This window comes from Oncorhynchus mykiss, chromosome 15 (assembly GCF_057628025.1).
Source record: "Oncorhynchus mykiss isolate SJ-2025 chromosome 15, ASM5762802v1, whole genome shotgun sequence".
Lineage (NCBI taxonomy): Eukaryota > Metazoa > Chordata > Actinopteri > Salmoniformes > Salmonidae > Oncorhynchus > Oncorhynchus mykiss.
This window is the reverse complement of record NC_143036.1, coordinates 22,497,673-22,517,298: the sequence shown is the minus strand read 5'-3', so window position 1 is coordinate 22,517,298 and position 19,626 is coordinate 22,497,673. Positions and strand designations below refer to the sequence as shown.

General features: G+C 42.7%; 1 protein-coding gene across 4 annotated transcripts in view; it reads right to left on the bottom strand.

Moving 5' to 3' along the window:
- LOC110489791 (uncharacterized) overlaps positions 1–19,405 on the bottom strand; it is an 82,448-nt gene extending 63,043 nt beyond the window's left edge. For 2 of the 4 annotated variants that reach the window (XM_036944060.2, XM_036944062.2), the window contains exons 1-2: positions 18,865–19,405; positions 18,693–18,772 (exon numbers count right to left, since the gene is read on the bottom strand). In XM_036944060.2, the coding sequence (XP_036799955.1) occupies positions 18,693–18,772; positions 18,865–18,875 (91 nt within the window). In that variant the 5' untranslated portion in view covers positions 18,876–19,405. The remainder of the gene's footprint in view (positions 1–18,692; positions 18,773–18,864) is intronic. The other 2 variants (XM_036944061.2, XM_090199630.1) reach the window with 1 other exon arrangement.
- Positions 19,406–19,626: the final 221 nt, after the last annotated feature.

Sequence of the window (19,626 nt, the reverse complement as noted above, 5' to 3'; positions counted from 1 at the left end):
ATGCAGAGCAGTTGCCATACCAAGCGATGATGCAACTGGTCCGGATGCTCTCAATGGTGCAGCTGTAGAACCTTTTGAGGATCTGGGGACCCATGCCAAATCTTTTCAGTCTCCTGAGGGGGAAAAGGTGTTGTTGTGCCCTCTTCACAACTGTCTTGGTGTGTTTGGACCATGATAGTTTGTTGGTAATGTGGACACCAAGGAACTTGAAAATCTCAACCCGCTCCACTACAGCCCTGTCGATGTTAATGGGGGCCTGTTCAGCCCTCCTTTTCCTATAGTCCACGATCAGCTCCTTTGTCTTGCTCACATTGAGGGAGAGGTTGTTGTCACTGACCTCCTCCCTATAGGCTGTCTCATCGTTGTCAGTGATCAGGCCTACCACTGTTGGGTTGTCAGCAAACTTAATGATAGTGTTGGAGTCGTGCTTGGCCACGCAGTCGTTGGTGAACAGGGAGTACAGGAGGGGACTAAGCATGCACCCATGAGAGCCCCAGTGTTGAGGATCAGCATGGCAGATGTGTTGTTGCCTAACCTTACCACCTGGGGGTGACCCATCAGGAAGTCTAGGATCCAGTTGCAGAGGGAGGTGTTTAGTCCCAGGGTCCTTAGCTTAGTGATGTGCTTTGTGGGCACTATGGTGTTGAACACTGAGCTGTAGTCAATGAACAGCATTCTCACAAAGGTGTTCTCACAAAGGTTGTCCAGGTGGGAAAGGGCAATGTGGAGTGCGATTGAGATTGTGTCATCTGTGGATCAGTTTGGGCAGTATGCAAATTGGAGTGGGTCTATGGTTTCCGGCATGATGGTGTTGATGTGAGCCATGACCAGCCTTTCACAGCACTTCATGGCTACCGTTGTGAGTGCTATGGGGCGGTAATCATTTAGCACTCACGTAATTTAGTTACCTTCGCTTTCTTGGGCACAGGGACTATGGTGGTCTGTTTGAAACATATTACAGACTCGGACAGGGAGAGGTTGAAAATGTCAATGAAGACACTTGCCAGTTTGTCCACCCATACTTTAAGTACACGTCCAGGTAATCTGTCTGGCCTTGAATGTTTACCTGTTTAAAGGTCTTGCTCATAACGGCTACAGAGAGCCTGATCACACAGTCATCTGGAACAGCTGGTGCTCTCATGCATGCTTCAGTGTTGCTTGTCTCGAAGTGTGCATAAAAGGCATTTAGCTTGTCTGGTAGGCTTGCATCACTGTAGTCTGTAATAGTAGTCTATAATAGTTTGCGGATGTTGCCTGTAACCCATGGCTTCTGGTTGGGATATGTACGTACGGTCACTGTGGGGATGACGTCTTCGATGCACTTATTGATGAAGCAGGTGACTGAGGTGGTATACTCCTCAATGCCATCACATGAATCCCGGAACATATTTACGCCTGTGCAAGCAAAACAGTCCTGTAGCGTAGCATCCGCATCATCTGACCACTTCCGTATTGAGCGAATCACTGGTACTTCCTGCTTTATTTTTAGCAGGAATCAGGAGAATAGAATTATGGTCAGATTTGCCAAATGGAGGGCGAGGGAAAGCTTTGTATGTGTCTCTGTGTGTGGAGTAAAGGTGGTCAAGTTTTTTTTCCTCTGGTTGCACATGTAACATGCTGGTAGAAATTAGGTAAAACGGATTTAAGTTTGCCTGCATTCAAGTCCCCGGCCACTAGGAGCACCACTTCTGGATGAGCCTTTTCTTGCTTGCTTATGGCCTTATACAGCTCGGTGAGTGCGGTCTTAGTGCCAGCATCATGTTTTTGGTGGTAAATTGAAGGCTACAAATAATATAGATGAGAAAACTCTTGGTTTATAGTGTGGTCTTCAGCTTATCATGAGGTATTCTATCTCAGACGAGCATCACCTCGAAACTTTAGACATCACACAGTAGCAGTTATTGACAAGTAGACACCCACCTTGCCCCTTGTCTTACCAGACGTATTTGCTCTGTCCTGCCAATGCACGGAAAACCCAGCCAATTCTATATTATCCATGTCGTCGTTCAGCCACGTCTCTGTGAAACATAAGATACTACAGTTTTTAATGTTGGCTAATAATACTGACGGTAGTGGTGGTTTACCTACTCGCCTGCGAATTCTCACAAAAATAATTTAAAGTTGATGACGATAGATTCTAAAACAGCAACAGCGGAGGCTGAGTCACTAATCAGGCAAGCAGCAATCAAAGGCTGAAGGATGCGCCACCCCCGCTTCAAAAGACAAGCTGACACTTTTCCAGACAGAAGAGAAAACACTCAAGCACCAAAGAAACTTCATAAATCTGTTGGCTGCAGATGGCTGCTCTGTCATTAGCGGGCCCCCGCTCTAGTCTCATCACCTTCAGTGAGAGAGAGAACAAACACAGCAACACACAGCAGTACTCAACTGACTTCAATCAACAGGATGCCTGCCTGCTGCCTGTACTTCTAAAGGCTTCTCAGGGCTCAGAACCGTCACTGTGGGATGAGAAGAAAGCCACTCTCTCCCTCTGATCTCCTATAAACAGATACCTGCTTGTTTTTAGCTATATCTTTCCACTCTGACAGTGACTTTCCAGGACAGGATAAAAATCCCATCAGGCAGCTTTGTCTGTCGCATGGCGTCAGGACATTGCATGGGCGCTCCTAGAAAAACCCTAATATTTCATACAGGTTTCATGTTCTATTAACGTATGGATTTGATGCATTTCTAACCCCTGTAGAAGGTGACCTAATGTAGGAACATTTTATTTCCTTTCCTAGTTTCAGGCAGCATTCAGGTCTCTTTTTGGAAAAGAGGCTCAAACCCAAAGGGGATTTCCTGGGGGAAACAAAGGTTACATAAATAAATACTGGTTTGAGAAAGGGAGAGGGAGAGAGGGAGAGGGAGAGGGAGAGGGAGAGGGAGAGGGAGAGGGAGAGGGAGAGAGGGAGAGAGGGAGAGAGGGAGAGGGAGAGGGAGAGAGGGAGAGAGAGAGGGAGAGAGGGAGAGAGGGAGAGAGGGAGAGAGGGAGAGAGAGAGAGAGAAGGGAGAGAGAGAGAGGGAGAGGGAGAGAGGGAGAGGGAGAGGGAGAGGGAGAGGGAGAGAAGGGAGCGAGAGAAAATGAGAGAGGGAGAGGGAGAGGGAGAGAGAGAGAAGGGAGAGAGGGAGAGTGGGAGATGGCAATGGCCTGATGCATTTTACTCAAGACCTCAAAATTAAAGAGAGAAAAAACTATCTTTAGGCACATCAAAGTGTTTGAAAATGGGCCAGCCAAGCACTAGTCTCTTTGATGAACAAAGCTTTGATTTCAGCAGGCTGATTAATGCAACGATAGGAGAATTAATGAGAGATTAATGAAAAGATAAGGGAAATGGGGAAAGGAGTTCAATATCAACACCAGTCACCACAGTAAATTGGACCCATTCTTTATGGCTGTCAACAATGTGCACTTAGTGGCTACCCTGGTGTGCTGTCTTTCCCAGCTCTTATGGTCATTGCCACGCGATATTCGACCATAAGAATTGGCAAAACAAGGGTCGTTGGAAATTTGGTACCAATATGGAATTTTAAAAGCCTGTTATATTAAATGAAGTGTCCCTTAATATAAACCACATGAATAATTCAATAAATCAGATATTTTATATTAATAAAGAAATGACAAAATTCTGCATTTTGACATTTCCCTCCGTGCACCCTCAGTGACATCAAGGCAGTTTTCAAGTTTTCACCATCATCAAAAGCCCTAGTTATTTTGTTGCATTTACAAAATTATTTCTCAAGATTATTATTTATTTCATGTGATTAGTGATTATTTATGACCGGCCCTCATTTTAAGGTTAATAACACTGTTACGTGAACTGAATTCTCATTGTAATATGGTGAAACTATTACTTTTTAAATATATTTTTCTAAGAAATATCTAAAAGTCAAATCATAGTGTAAAAGCAGGTGAGCTGGTTGTACTCCTTTTTTACAACTTTCTTGTGTTTTGTGATGGAAAACTGAGCGGGTCAAGCATAACACGTCAACCCTGTTACCTATAGATAGACAGGCTAGAATAACATGTCCACCCTGTTACCTATAGATAGACAGGCTAGAATAACACATCAGCCCTGTTACCTATAGATAGACAGGCTAGAATAACACGTCAACCCTGTTACCTATAGATAGACAGGCTAGAATAACACGTCAACCCTGTTACCTATAGATAGACAGGCTAGAATAACACGTCCACCCTGTTACCTATAGATAGACAGGCTAGGATAACACGTCCACCCTGTTACCTATAGATAGACAGGCTAGAATAACACGTCCACCCTGTTACCTATAGATAGACAGGCTAGAATAATACGTCAACCCTGTTACCTATAGATAGACAGGCTAGAATAACACATCAGCCCTGTTACCTATAGATAGACAGGCTAGAATAACACGTCAACCCTGTTACCTATAGATAGACAGGCTAGAATAACACGTCCACCCTGTTACCTATAGATAGACAGGCTAGAATAACATGTCCACCCTGTTACCTATAGATAGACAGGCTAGAATAACACATCAGCCCTGTTACCTATAGATAGACAGGCTAGAATAACACGTCAACCCTGTTACCTATAGATAGACAGGCTAGAATAACACGTCAACCCTGTTACCTATAGATAGACAGGCTAGAATAACACGTCCACCCTGTTACCTATAGATAGACAGGCTAGGATAACACGTCCACCCTGTTACCTATAGATAGACAGGCTAGAATAACACGTCCACCCTGTTACCTATAGATAGACAGGCTAGAATAATACGTCAACCCTGTTACCTATAGATAGACAGGCTAGAATAACACATCAGCCCTGTTACCTATAGATAGACAGGCTAGAATAACACGTCAACCCTGTTACCTATAGATAGACAGGCTAGAATAACACGTCCACCCTGTTACCTATAGATAGACAGGCTAGAATAACACGTCCACCCTGTTACCTATAGATAGACAGGCTAGAATAACACGTCCACCCTGTTACCTATAGATAGACAGGCTAGAATAACATGTCAACCCTGTTACCTATAGATAGACAGGATAGAATAACACATCAACCCTGTTACCTATAGATAGACAGGATAGAATAACACATCAACCCTGTTACCTATAGATAGACAGGCTAGAATAACACGTCAACCCTGTTACCTATAGATAGACAGGCTAGAATAACACGTCCACCCTGTTACCTATAGATAGACAGGCTAGAATAACACATCAACCCTGTTACCTATAGATAGACAGGCTAGAATAACACGTCAACCCTGTTACCTATAGATAGACAGGCTAGAATAACACGTCAACCCTGTTACCTATAGATAGACAGGCTAGAATAACACATCAGCCCTGTTACCTATAGATAGACAGGCTAGAATAACACGTCAACCCTGTTACCTATAGATAGACAGGCTAGAATAACACGTCCACCCTGTTACCTATAGATAGACAGGCTAGAATAACATGTCAACCCTGTTACCTATAGATAGACAGGATAGAATAACACATCAACCCTGTTACCTATAGATAGACAGGATAGAATAACACATCAACCCTGTTACCTATAGATAGACAGGCTAGAATAACACGTCAACCCTGTTACCTATAGATAGACAGGCTAGAATAACACGTCCACCCTGTTACCTATAGATAGACAGGCTAGAATAACACATCAACCCTGTTACCTATAGATAGACAGGCTAGAATAACACGTCCACCCTGTTACCTATAGATAGACAGGCTAGGATAACACGTCCACCCTGTTACCTATAGATAGACAGGCTAGAATAACACATCAACCCTGTTACCTATAGATAGACAGGCTAGAATAACACATCAACCCTGTTACCTATAGATAGACAGGCTAGAAATGTTTTAACAATTATTTTGGGGGGTGAAGCTTGCATTCAATTGTCATTCCCTGTTGCACACAACAGGCCTCCATTCCCTATGTGACATGGGGATTTATGGCTGATTTAAGATGAAGTCGTCAACCCTGTTACTTTACTTGGCATTTAATAGGCACTTACTATAGTACGATTTTTATTTAACCTCTTGAGATGGGAAAACATGTTTTTTTTTCAAAGTAAAACGTGTTCTCTTTATGACAGAATGTTAAATTAGGTGAAATAAAGTGTTTTTGACCCAATTATACTTTCTCAAAAGGCAATGAATTGGTGGAACAACCCACAAAACAAACAGAGCTGGGACCGGCTACTTAGTGGCTACATTAATGGAACAAAAAACATACGAGGTGAGTGTGTTTGTTGATCTAACGGCTGGATCGCGTCATGATGAGGGCAATGCATGGATGGAACTATTGCTGGACCCAATCCCTTTCCTGTTTTTCCTCGCTTCCTGGTTTCATTGTGTCATAGGGGTCATCACTTCATCCAACACATGCTAATATTTCTAATTGTAATCATGGTGGGGGGTTGTTACTCATTTTCCCTCAAGTCCATGTTTATGATATTCACATTGAGAACAGTAGGAACATGTTTGGCCATGTGGAACACACACTTCTCTGAGTATCTGACAACTGCATGTACAATGGGTCTTGGTTAGTCAAATCAAATCAAAGGAAGTCCAGGTAGCAGTAGGGGGACAGAGTGAGCAGGTAGCTAGCTGCCTAGTGGTGGGTATTCAGCAGCCTGCTGGTCTGGGGCAAGAAGCTATTGGCCAGTCTGTCTGTTTTTGTCATGATGCTCCTATACTGCCCATGTCTGAGTGATGGAAGTAGTGAGAACAGACCGTGGCTTGGGTTGCTGAGGTCCTTGATGATCTGATGTTGTAGGTGTCCTGGAGGGCAGGCAGTGTGAACCCAATGGTGTGTTCGACTGAGAGTACCACGCTCTGTAGACCCTTGTGGTCAGCGGCAGTAGAGTTGCAGTACCAAGCTGTGATGCAGCCTGACAGTATGCTCTCGATGGTAATCCTGTAGAACACTGTGAGGGCCCTCGGGGACAGGCTACATTTCTTCAGCCTCCTGAGATTGAAGAGTCGCTGTCGTGCCTTCTTTATCACATTGTCCGTGTGGTTTAACCATTTCAGCTCCTCTGAGTTGTGTACGCCGAGGAACTTGATGTTTTTTACCCTCTCCACAGCATCCCCATTGATGAGGATGGGGGCGTGCCTAACCTGGTTCCTCCTGAAGTCCACAATCAGTTTCCTTGTTTTGTTGACGTTGAGGTTGCTTAACTGGCACCACGCCGTCATCGTGCCTACGTCCTCTCTGTAGGCCGTCTTGTCATTGTTGGTAGTCAGGCCTACTACTGTCATCAGCGAGCTTGATGATGGAGATGAAACTGTGTGAGGTCACGCAGTCGTGTGTACACAGGGAGTACAGGAGGGGACTGAGGACGCACCCTTGTGGGGCCCCCGTGTTGAGGATCAGTGTAGAGGAGGTAATTTTGCCAACCTTCACCACCTGGGGGATGGCCCATCTGGAAGTCCAGGACCCAGTTGCATTGGAAAGAGTAAAGTCCCAGGGCCGTGAGCTTTATGGTATTGAAGGCCGAGCTGTAGTCGATGAACGGCATCCTCCCCTATGCATTCCTTTTGTCAAGGTGGGTAAGGGCAGTGTGCAGTGCAATAATGATTGCGGCGTCCATGAATCTATCAGGGCGGTAGGCGAATTGGAGAAGGTTGAGTGTTTCAGGGAGGGAAGAGGTGATGTGGTCTTTGACTAGCCTCTCAAAGCACTTCATGATGATGGAAGTATAAGTGCTACTGGTCAATAATCATTCAGTTCAGTTTCTTTCCCTTTCTTGGCCACGGGGATGATAGTGGACATCTTGAAGCAGGTGGGGCCTGAGCCAGAGAGAGATTGAGGCAACGCAAACTAGTGACATCGGCTGACAACTAGAAAAAACTATGTCTCAACAACATGTTAATCTATTTGCCCTTTGAACCCCTCCAGGGACACCAGGTCAAGGAGTTTTAGGTTGGCTTGGAGGGAATTGCAAGACCAGGGGGCTGAGTAATGCTTGGTTATAATTTTCAGAACTGTAAGCATAAAACAAGATTAAGATCTGAGCTTGTATGCTTTTTCATTTTGAGCTTTAAGATGGCAGTTTTACTAAAATGACCTTACAAATAAGAATGTACCAGTGTTTGAGCTTGACCGGTTGCTATTGATGTACATCCGACAGCACGTCTCTGATTAGTGATAAAACAAAGGGCTGCATGATACACAGAGTCAAGAGCCTTCAGTGTAGAGCTTGAGGCTTGCACATAGTCACCATAGTCACACAGATTGAAAAGTACAACTATTTTCTGGCGGCAAAGGAAAAACACATTTTGTGCAGGTAATAAAACCCAATACGCAGCTTGAGTTTCCAGACAAGGTTCTCTACATGGGTGATGAAGCTCAACCTCTCTTCCAGCCAAACTCCCAGATATTTGTACGTTTTGACTTGCTCTATAGAATGTGCGTCCAAGGTAGTCATTACATGGTTTTCAGAGTGTTTAGTATTGGAAAAAAATCATGCATTTTGATTGAGAGGAATTCAGAACAAGCTTCAAGTCGGACAGATTCTGCTGAATGATGTTAATAGCTATTTGAGATTTTTCAAAAGTCCAACTGCTTCTACTTGAATGGAGAACAGTGTCATCTGCATAAAAAAATGTTGTGGAATTAGTAGTGGATGCTATCTTATGATATTATAGTATGGACTTCTTAGGGTCACTTCTAAGGGGAAATGTATACTCGAATATATGCTATTCTTACATCATGAAGTAAATAACTGGTGAAATAGAATGTGCTTGAACCTCCTGTATTAACACATCAATCTATAAGGGGGTCTTGGTTTGAGTATGCTGTCTCATGACACACCCACTTGACACAAACTGGTTGAATCAATGTTGTGTCAATGCAATTTGTCAACGTTGTTGTGACATAGAATCTACGTAGAAAATCAATTTCATTGGATCATCAACGTAAACTGTTGTTTTGAGGGTGAAATTTCAACCACAGGATTATACCATTTTGGTAACCAAATGTCAACATAGACACACCTTGTATAAAATACGTTGAATTTGTACCTTTAAAACAACGGCATATATTCAACGTTATATCCACTGTCAGAAAAAAAAACAATAGGCTGGGCAGCACCTCCTACGGGATAATTTATTTATCTACAGCTACCTATTGCTCTCCCATCCAGGGTTTTAATCAAGCCCAGCCTTGCTTATCTACGCTTTTTCAGTGATTATTACCAATGTGCTATTGTGAGAATAATTGTTGAGAGATCTCCACTTAGATCTCCAAACTAAATAGATTCACTGTTGCTATCGAAGTTATTCCAAGGGTAGGTTAAACAGAGCAAATGAAATGTGATCATACTTTACCTCTCATACAGTGGGGAGAACAAGCATTTGACACACTGCCGACTTTGCAGGTTTTCCTACTTACAAAGCATGTAGAGGTCTGTCATTTTTATCATAGGTACACTTCAACTGTGAGAGACGGAATCTAGAACAAAAATCCAGAAAATCACATTGTATGATTTTTAAGTAATTAATTTGCATGTTATTGCATGACATAAGTATTTGATCACCTACTAACCAGTAAGAATTCCAGCTCTCAAAGACCTGTCACTTTTTCTTTAAGAAGCCCTCCTGTTCTCCACTCATTACCTGTATTAACTGCACCTGTTTGAACTCGTTACCTGTATAAAAGACACCTGTCCACACACTCAATCAAACAGACTCCAACCTCTCCACAATGGCCAAGACCAGAGAGCTGTGTAAGGACATCAGGGCTAAAATTGTAGACCTGCTCAAGGCTGAGATGGGCTACAGGACAATAGGAAAGCAGCTTGGTGAGAAGGAAACACCTGTTGGAGCAATTATTAGAAAATGGAAGAAGTTCAAGATGACGGTCAATCACCCTCGGTCTGGGGCTCCATGCAAGATCTCACCTCGTGGGGCATCAATGATCATGAGGAAGGTGAGGGATCAGCCCAGAACTACATGGCAGGACCTGGTCAATGACCTGAAGAGAGCTGGGACCACAGTCTCAAAGAAAACCATTAGTAACACACTATGCCGTCATGGATTAAAATCCTGCAGCGCACGCAAGGTCCCCCTGCTCAAGCCAGCGCATGTCCAGGCCCGTCTGAAGTTTGCCAATGACCATCTGGATGATCCAGAGGAGGAATGGGAGAAGGTCATGTGGTCTGATGAGACAAAAATATAGCTTTTTGGTCTAAACTCCACTCGCCGTGTTTGGAGGAAGAAGAAGGATGAGTACAACCCCAAGAACACCATCCCAACTGTGAAGCATGGAGGTGGAAACCTCATTCTTTGGGGATGTTTTTCTGCAAAGGGGACAAGACGACTGCACCGTATTGAGGGGAGGATGGATAGGGCCATGTATCGCGAGATCTTGGCCAACAACCTCCTTCCCTCAGAAAGAGCATTGAAGATGGGTCGTGGCTGGGTCTTCCAGCATGGCAACGACCCGAAACACACAGCCAGGGCAACTAAGGAGAGGCTCCGTAAGAAGCATCTCAAGGTCCTGGAGTGGCCTAGCCAGTCTCCAGACCTGAACCCAATAGAAAATCTTTGGAGGGAGCTGAAAGTCCGTTTTGCCCAGCGACAGCCCCGAAATCTGAAGGATCTGGAGAAGGTCTGTATGGAGAAGTGGGACAAAATCCCTGCTGCAGTGTGTGCAAACCTGGTCTAAAACTACAGGAAACATATGATCTCTGTAATTGCAAACAAAGGTTTCTGTACCAAATATTAAGTTCTGCTTTTCTGATGTATCAAATACTTATTTCATGCAATAAAATGCAAATTAATTACTTAAAAATCATACAATTTGATTTTCTGGATTTTTGTTTTAGATTCCGTCTCTCACAGTTGAAGTGTACCTATGATAAAAAAATGACAGTCCTCTACATGCAAAATCGGCAGTGTATCAAATACTTGCTCTCCCCACTCACTGTACATCATCAATGATGCTATTTAGGCCTATATAGCATTTGTGAAGTCATCAACAGATATGGTTTCAATTCAACACAGAATTCAACTGAAAATAGAAAAATAGACAATACAATAGGCCTAGGGTTTCAAGCTCTGGTTGATTGTAAATGTCATGATATTTAGTGATGTTGAATTGTGTTTGGTTGTCAACGCAACCAAATGTCAACATTTGAAGGAGATGTATCTTCTGCTTGGACAGTTTCATGTGCCACTGACTTAGTCTGGTTTAAATTCCAGTTTGTCTACAAATTAATAATTGATAATTGTTGGATTCACGTCTCCATCTTCACCAAAAATGTAAGTTAAAGAATAGGACTAAATCAAATCAAACGAAACATTTTAAGTGTTTTTTTGTTTAAAACAATTTAGCACATAAATATTGTGGTCTTCAATGTCAAAGTTTGGGGTGGCAGGTAGCCTAGCGGTTAGAGTGTTGGACTAGTAACTGAAAGGTTGCAAGATCAAATCCCCGAACTGACAAGGTGAAAATCAGTTGTTCTGCCACTGAACAAGGTAGTTAACCCACTGTTCCTAGGCTGTCATTGAATATAAGAATTTCTTCTTAACTGACTTGCCTAGTTAAAAAAAAAAAAAATTACAGGACTTTGATGTTAAATCTGTTTGTTTGCCATGGCTAGCTAGCTGGATGGCTAATGTTTGCATTTAAATAATGCAGCATAATGCACACCACTGCTGATGTGTGGTTGATTTTCTGGCGCTTTACTGCAGCCAATGCATCTGACCATCAATGGAGGATCAGCTACCTATGGAGGAGGGGCTACTATGGAGGAGGGGCTACTATGGAGGAGGGGCTACTATGGAGGAACTGGGAACGTCAGACAAAGCAACAGGCCCTTGTCTGACAGACAACATTTCTCCATGGCTGTACTGTACCATTGATGCGCCATCTGCTCAAGCCATACTGACTTTTCCAAACAGCCTCAACTCCATTCGTTTTGCATCTTCGTTTTCTTGTTCATTGATGAATAATGTAAAGTATTTTGTTACCAAGAGGACCACCATGGAAATAGGTTTCTAAACGTTTGCATATTATCCGCTGTGATTTTTAAATGTATTGTATCCACATGTGTGGTTGTATTGTGTTATTTACAATCATCATAAACTTTATTTAAAGTGCATTAACGTTTGATTGGAACTATTCAAGCAGAAGATGAATCTCCTCCAAATGTTGACATTTGGTTGCGTTGACAACCAAATAAAATGAAATATCACTTTTGAAATACAACATAGCCTATTAACTTGTCGACAAGTTAACAAATGATATGTTGGACTCACATCTCCAACTCAACCAAAAATAAAGGTTAAAGAATGGGATTAAGCCAGTGGCTTAGATGTAACTATCCAAGCAGTAGATATATCTCCTTTGAATGTTGATATTTGGTTGCGTTGTCAACCAAACACAATTCAATATGACTTTTGTAATACAGTAAGTAGCCTAAAGTTAAGGCTATCTTACAAACTAATCTAATGTGTGGCCACATTTCAAGGCTACTGTAACTAACTATACATTTCTTCTTGTGTAATCATATAAAGTGTGCATGTCCAAGATAGTAGGTCGACGCAGGTCTGTAGAGATCTTCACAATTGCTGTAATAATCATTGCAGAATCTCGTATGGCATTGATCACTTGCACCATGTACTTTTAATGTAATCTCATCTGCAATCCAGGTTAATTGATTCTGCTATTAGATAAAGCACAGTGATAAAACATTAACCTGTTGTATAAATAAATAAAATATTGTATTCCCATTAAGTGTTTAAAAGCGCAGTGATAAACATTTGGGTGACAACTAAACCAAAAGTCAGACATTGTTTTTCCATTGGAATTTGGTTGTGATTTTAGATGGCTGAAAGCATTGTGATAACATATTGGAAATTCAACTAACTTTTGGCTGTCTTATTGAGTGGGTAAATATAGGTTGTAATCTGATTGATCAACATCTCAACCAAATATTACCCAAATATCCACGTTGAAATGACACGGTGTGCCCAGTGAGTATGGACTTCTAAGGGGGTAAGTAAGAACAAGTATTACCTCATCAAGTGAGGAACTAGAGAAATAGAATGTGATTGAACCTCTTCTATATAAACACATCCATACACATCTAACAATTCTATAAACATACATAGGCACGCTGGCTCAAAACTAAAGCTAGGGCGCTTTTAACTTGATGAATACTGGGGAATGTTTACCCTTACGGTGTGACAAGTATTTTTTCCTTTGTAATGGAGGCCGAGTTAAGAATGGTTCGGGTCAGCGTTACAGTACATGGTGCAGCAGACATTGACCAGACCCAGTGGGCCCTTTCCCGACACCCAAGGGAAGCCAAGTGTTTTGCTAACAGTCTGCCTGGAAGACACTGGACTGGAGAGCCTCTCCGCCAAGTGCAAGGGGCCGGCTCGTATCAGCAACATTACTCGAGTTAGCTTACATTAGCTTACATAGAGGTCCCACCTTCTCCTCTCCTTCCCCTGCATGTCTGTTAATTTCTCCCACACACATGTTCACACGCACAAGGTCCATTTGGGGAGAGGAGAGAGGACTAAATTGAACCACACAGTTTTTTTGTCACCATGGTTAATGTTTGGACATGTGAGCAACACACTTCCTTGATGAATATCCATCTCCGTCCTCCTCTGCTTCATATTTTCCAGAGTTTAGGAGAGTTTGGGAGAAGAAACAGTTTGGCATGTCAAGTCAAATACAGCCACGGCGGCCAACGTCTGTTATTCAATCAGGGAGGGACAGAGGGAGCAGAGTTTTACATATAACATAAATAAATGCTTTCCATGTGGAGCATGGGCCCCATTTGTATGTCTCTTTTACTGAAACAAGGCCCTAAACCATTTGTATTACATATCTGTGGAAGGACATCAAACCATCACCTCTCCACTTTTTCTAGACAGGAACGTGGGCGTGAGTGTCACTAATACAAATCATGGATTTATGGTGAGCTAGCCCAGCAACAACCGTCGCTGGAACAGACAGGACTGGCAAAAAGTGCTCTTCACTGACAAGTCTTTTGTCTCACCAGGGGTGATGGTCGGAATCGTGTTTATCGTCGAAGGAATGAGCGTTACACCGAGTCCTGTACTCTGGAGCAGGATCGATTTGGAGGTGGAGGGTCCGTCATGATCTCGGGCGGTGTGTCACAGCATCATCGGACTGAGCTTATTGTCATTGCAGGTAATCTCAACGCTGTGAGTTACAGGGAAGACATCCTCCTCCCTCATGTGGTACCCTTCCTGCAGGCTGGTGGCCACACCAGATACTGACTGTTACTTTTGATTTTGACCCCCCCGTTGATCAGGGACATATTACATTTCTGTTAGTCACATGTCTGTGGAACTTGTTCAGTTTATGTCTCAGTAGCTGAATCTTGTTATGTTCATACAAATATTTACACTTTGCTGAAAACAAACACAGTTGACAGTGAGAAGACGTTTATTTTTGGACTGAGTTTATATATATATGACATGAATCACAATATCATTGAGGAACATCAGGGTGGATGGAGAGGGAGGGCGGGTGGCAGGGATTTGGACACATGGTGTAAAAAAGAACAATATCACTATCTATTTGTGGTATTTTAGATACTAATGCTCTGCCATAAGTGACTGTCCTGTTTTTGTATTTTCCATTTCTTGTATGCTAAGCCATTTTGGAACACACATCTGTTAGCATCTAACTACTGTATTTCTGTTAGTATTGTACATTGTTTATATATATTTGTGTTTGTTGTTGAAGCTGTTCTTATGCATAAATATCAATGATTGTATCTTTGCATGGCCTTGTGATCAAATAAAATATATAATCCCAGCCCAAAAATGTAAAGCTTGCTAGTAGGAACTCAGCTCCACTTTGGACCACTTTTGAGGTATGAAACTTTGATTTTGCGGTGAACAACTATCCCTTTAGGGCAACACATGTCATGTCAGTGCAGTTCTCTTCACTGAGGTGTTGAGTCTGTTGACATTCATTATTGGTCATGCCACTGTGAGGGGTGATGCAGTCTGCCCTGCTACTGTACGTCTGAGCCTGCTGCCCCCACAACCAAGACAGAGCTGCCACTCAGGCATCCTTCATTACAGCTAAACTCAGCAGCCTGGCAGGAGGCCACCCCCCCTCTCTCTCTCTTTCTCTCTGTTAGCCCGACATGGGAGCAGCCCTGGGGGGAGAAACTCAAACTATGCAAGCCCCTCTCTGGCTCAAAACTCCATGGGACTGGTCCAGAATTAAGAGCATTCAGACAGACACACAAGCACACACCGACAAGCACACACACAGGCATGCTTCAGAGTGATATATATATAGTATCCTCTTATCTGTCTAGTAGATCTGTGTAGTGTAGTATCCTGAGACACAGTACAGACGTTGACATTTCTTTAGGAAGCATACTGTGCTGTTCCCATAAATAGACCCTCAGTTGGTGGTCCCCACGTGGCATAAGCATGTCAGTATTGAATAATTCCCAGCTCTCGCCTATGCAGTACGTTACTGTCAGGCCCGGGTCAACTGAGGGCAGGAGCCGCGACTGAAAACCATAACAAGTGTAATTACTCCACCGCATCGCCATCATCTTCATTAGGGGCATTAGTGAAACACATGGGATTACTTCTTTCCTACAACGACTACTCCAGTGGTTATCTACTCCAGTGGTTATCTACTCCAATGGTTATCTACTCCAACGGTTATCTCTTAGACAAAGTATGTAGGCTACATTACAGACCAGGTCACAGGAAAATAATTACGTCAGCACTGTCATCCTCTGTAGCTCAGCTCGTAGACATGGCGCTTGCAACGCCTGGATAGTGGGTTGGATTCCCAGGACAACCCATATCTATAAAGTACGCAAGCTTTGGATAAAGGCCTCCGCCAAACGCCATTATTATATTACTGTTTGGAGATGCATCACTGTGCTCCTCTTTTGAACAGCTGAAGGCCTTTTGCCTGTCTCTGTGTCTCAGATATTCATTTACAACAGTCCCATGAACATCATTAAGGGAATATTCTGCATGTGTGGAAGGCTGCCAAATTCCACCCCCCTTCCCTAACTAATAAACCATTAACATGAGTAGACTGTCTCCACATGTGCTGTAGGCCTAAGCATCTAACAATTTTCAGTCCTTGCTCCAATGTTGAAAAGATTCCACATAATACCTTCAAGTGGTGAATGTTGACGCTCTAGTTAGTCTATTGCAGAATTGATCCTTAGGACATTATTAACACATTTACGTTTAAGAGGCAGCAGTCTTCAACCTTTATCTGAATTGGAAACGCTTGAACATGCATTTAGACTGGGGGTAGCACACAAAGGCTGGAATGGTGCATTGTGCCTGCCGGCAGATAAATTCCACATTACCAGGCATTAAAAGCAACAAATCACCATGAGTGAATTCCCACAAACTAATTTTATGATGTTTCCAAAAGAAAAACAACTTTATTATCTATGACAATACCTCATAAAGTAAACCCTCCTGGTATGTGTAAGGGCTCATTACATTGACGAACACTTAAAGCAGGTATTTGTCCCGGACTAGGCTGGTAAGAAAACCATTAAGGCTAGTCCCTGTCACTGATATAAAGCATACAAGGACACATAGTTTCATTCTTGTGTATTTTATTCCTCTCTTGTTACAATATATATATATATATATATTTGTTTCATGCAAGTATTTCATGGTAAAGTCTACACCCGTTGTATTTGGTGCATGTGACGAATTTATTTGGACTTGATTCGACTTGACTTTATGGAACAAGAAAGTATCTAAGGCACATGTGTCAAACTCATTCCACCGAGAGCGGAGTGTGTGTGGGTTTTCGCTCCTCCCTTGTACTTAATTGATAAAGTAGGGTCACTAATTAGTCAAATATACATATTAAATACAGACACTATGCCCTCCATGGAATGATTCTGACACCCCTGATCTAAGCGGTAGGACACAGCACACAACCTCAAAATGGATAATAATCAGCTCGATTTCAACAAATACATGAGATGGGACGTTTCTAGGCGACGGCTTTGTTTTTTAGAGTATTTACTGCATAGCCTACATATGCCTGGAAATATTTCTCCCTAATGGCCTCCGCTGGCAAAAGCAGAACACACTGAATAATTTTTTTCTCCAAAAAAGTGAATCATCTTCGAGCAGTTTATGAATATGGCACATCCACAAACAGCTGACAGGAAATACAGTCGAGGAAACTGTCAAGGCTGTAGAATCACCAGTTTTCCCCCAGCTCCACATTCCCCTCAGTCACAAGTCATCATACTTCAGAGTTATTTTCCATAGAAAATTAGATACAGCTTGCTCATATAGATTTTTGTTCTTGTAAGAGCCAAGTGACTCTAACTCCGAAGGAATGAGCTCAACAATTAAGCTCCCGGGGCCACATTACAATGACTTGGCAGCCCGTAATTATTTTATGGGGCTAGCGAAAACAAAGGTGCTTTTTGTGAGGTCATCTCATAGTGGTGATTATATGATCTCCAGAGCTTGTCAAAATGGCAATCTGCGTGCCATTGAATTGACGAGGAGAGACAGTAATTACCGGTCACTCACTACCCAGGTAATTTATCAGACGGTGCCGTATATAGGCTAACGCTAACGCTAACCCCAATGAAATGAAGTTGAAGCCAAGTCAGGGGACGTGTCATTGGAGACACATACACGAAATCACAAACACATACACACCTTCCCCTTGAAAGTGTATCCTTTTTCTTTGGCCCGGGCCCATAACCAGTCCCAACTGTCCTGTAAAATGTCTTAACTATCTAGCTAACATCCAGTGAGGTCTACTGGATGGTTATATGCGGAAATGTATCTAAAGTGATACAAAACTCCATCTACTGCTCCAACTCAATTACATGATTGCCTACTGATACAGCAGGTAGCCTGTGTTCTTCATCTTCCAGACACAGCCATCTACTGTCTGCGTCCTTGATATGTGGCAATTCCTTTCAGTGTCCATTGCTAGCACAGTCCATACCTGCAGAATCGCGCACATCTTGTTTTACTTTTTTACCATTAGTCACGGAGCCGTCGGTGGCAGACACCGTAGATAGAGCGCACAGCAAGCCACACAACCAGCCACAAGAAAATGAGATACGCTACATCATCACATCTTCAGCTTTCCAAATGTACGTGGACATGTTCTGATTCCCCGTCAAAAACGTGTCGCACTGTATACAGTTATGAGATTGACCGAGCGTTGCTAGAATGACACGTTACCAAAAGAATAATGACTGATTGGTTTAACACTTGGCTGTCAAAGACACGCGCTGTGTATTTACACCCACAAGACGCAACGAACTCAAGAGGTTTTAAGCATCAGTCTGATATTTAAAAAAAAGTATTGTCAAGTTAAAAACATTCGTAAATCCCAACACAAGACCGACAAGGACACGATTTAATGACCCATCACTCACTTTCACAACGCTCTAATACTTGCACAGCACCAGGGTCTTAAAAAGTGGAACTGCACGCCAAGGCGATTGCACCAAGGCATTTTAGAATAGGATGTGCATGATCACAAAATCCTTTAGCTAAACTCGCACAGACTGTCATTTCATCATGAATGAATGGATGCATATTTGCGAAAGTTGTGCTTAATACTTTCTCACCATACTAAACCAGTTCATCCAAATGAGAGAGAGCAGGGGGAAAAATGATGAGCGTCACATACCGTCCAGAAGCTGATATGCAGTCGACAGTTGGCAGTACCACAAGGCGAGATGTATTCCAAAGGACCACAGGGAGAGGCTGCTGATAGAGGGGAAAAAGTGAATAATTTAGCTGAGTTCAATTCTCGGTTTTTCAAAACACTTTCAATGCGCGTAAAATATGTGCGAATTTACCGTGAAGTCATCTTCGATCTTGTTAAGTCCACACAAAAGTCCTCTTGTTCCAATGTGATAGTGGTAAGAGTTGGAGCCCGCTCTATCCCTCACTCACTCCCTCTTAAAAAGATCTTGCTCTCCCCCTCACTTGGACTGCCCGCATTTGCAAATGAAACAAAGGCTGCTTTAGTCCTCCAAGACTGAACCGGTCCTCAAACACTGAAATCTGACTCCTCACAGTCGCTCTTCCTGGACCACTGCTTTATCCAACTCTGCCCTCATAGAGGTCTGGTCCAAAATGATTGACAGCCTTGATAAAGATAACAAAAATGCTGTCTAAAATGAATAATACAAATACTGAGATACAGTATATTGTATACAAAAAAAAGGGTAAATGATATTATTTCCCACTAATACATTTGCTCAAATTGGTTTCAATCCATGTGCCAATGTCATTTATCAAACTCCAGGCGGTGCTATGGTCAGATGATATGAAGATAGAGCTCTTTGACCACGCACACCAGTGGTGGGTTGGGCACCGAAAAACGGAAGACTGTGTAAAATATGGTGGTGGATCGTTGATGTTATAGGATCATTTTGCTTCCACAGGTCCTATGGCTCTTGTTAAGGTCAACGGCATCATTATTTTTATCAAGTACTTGGACATTTTAGCCAAAAACCTGGTTGCCTCTGCCAGGAGGCTGACACTTGGCCAGAAGTGGATATTCCAGCAAGACAATATCCTCAAGTACACATCAAAATCCACAAAGAAATGGTTAC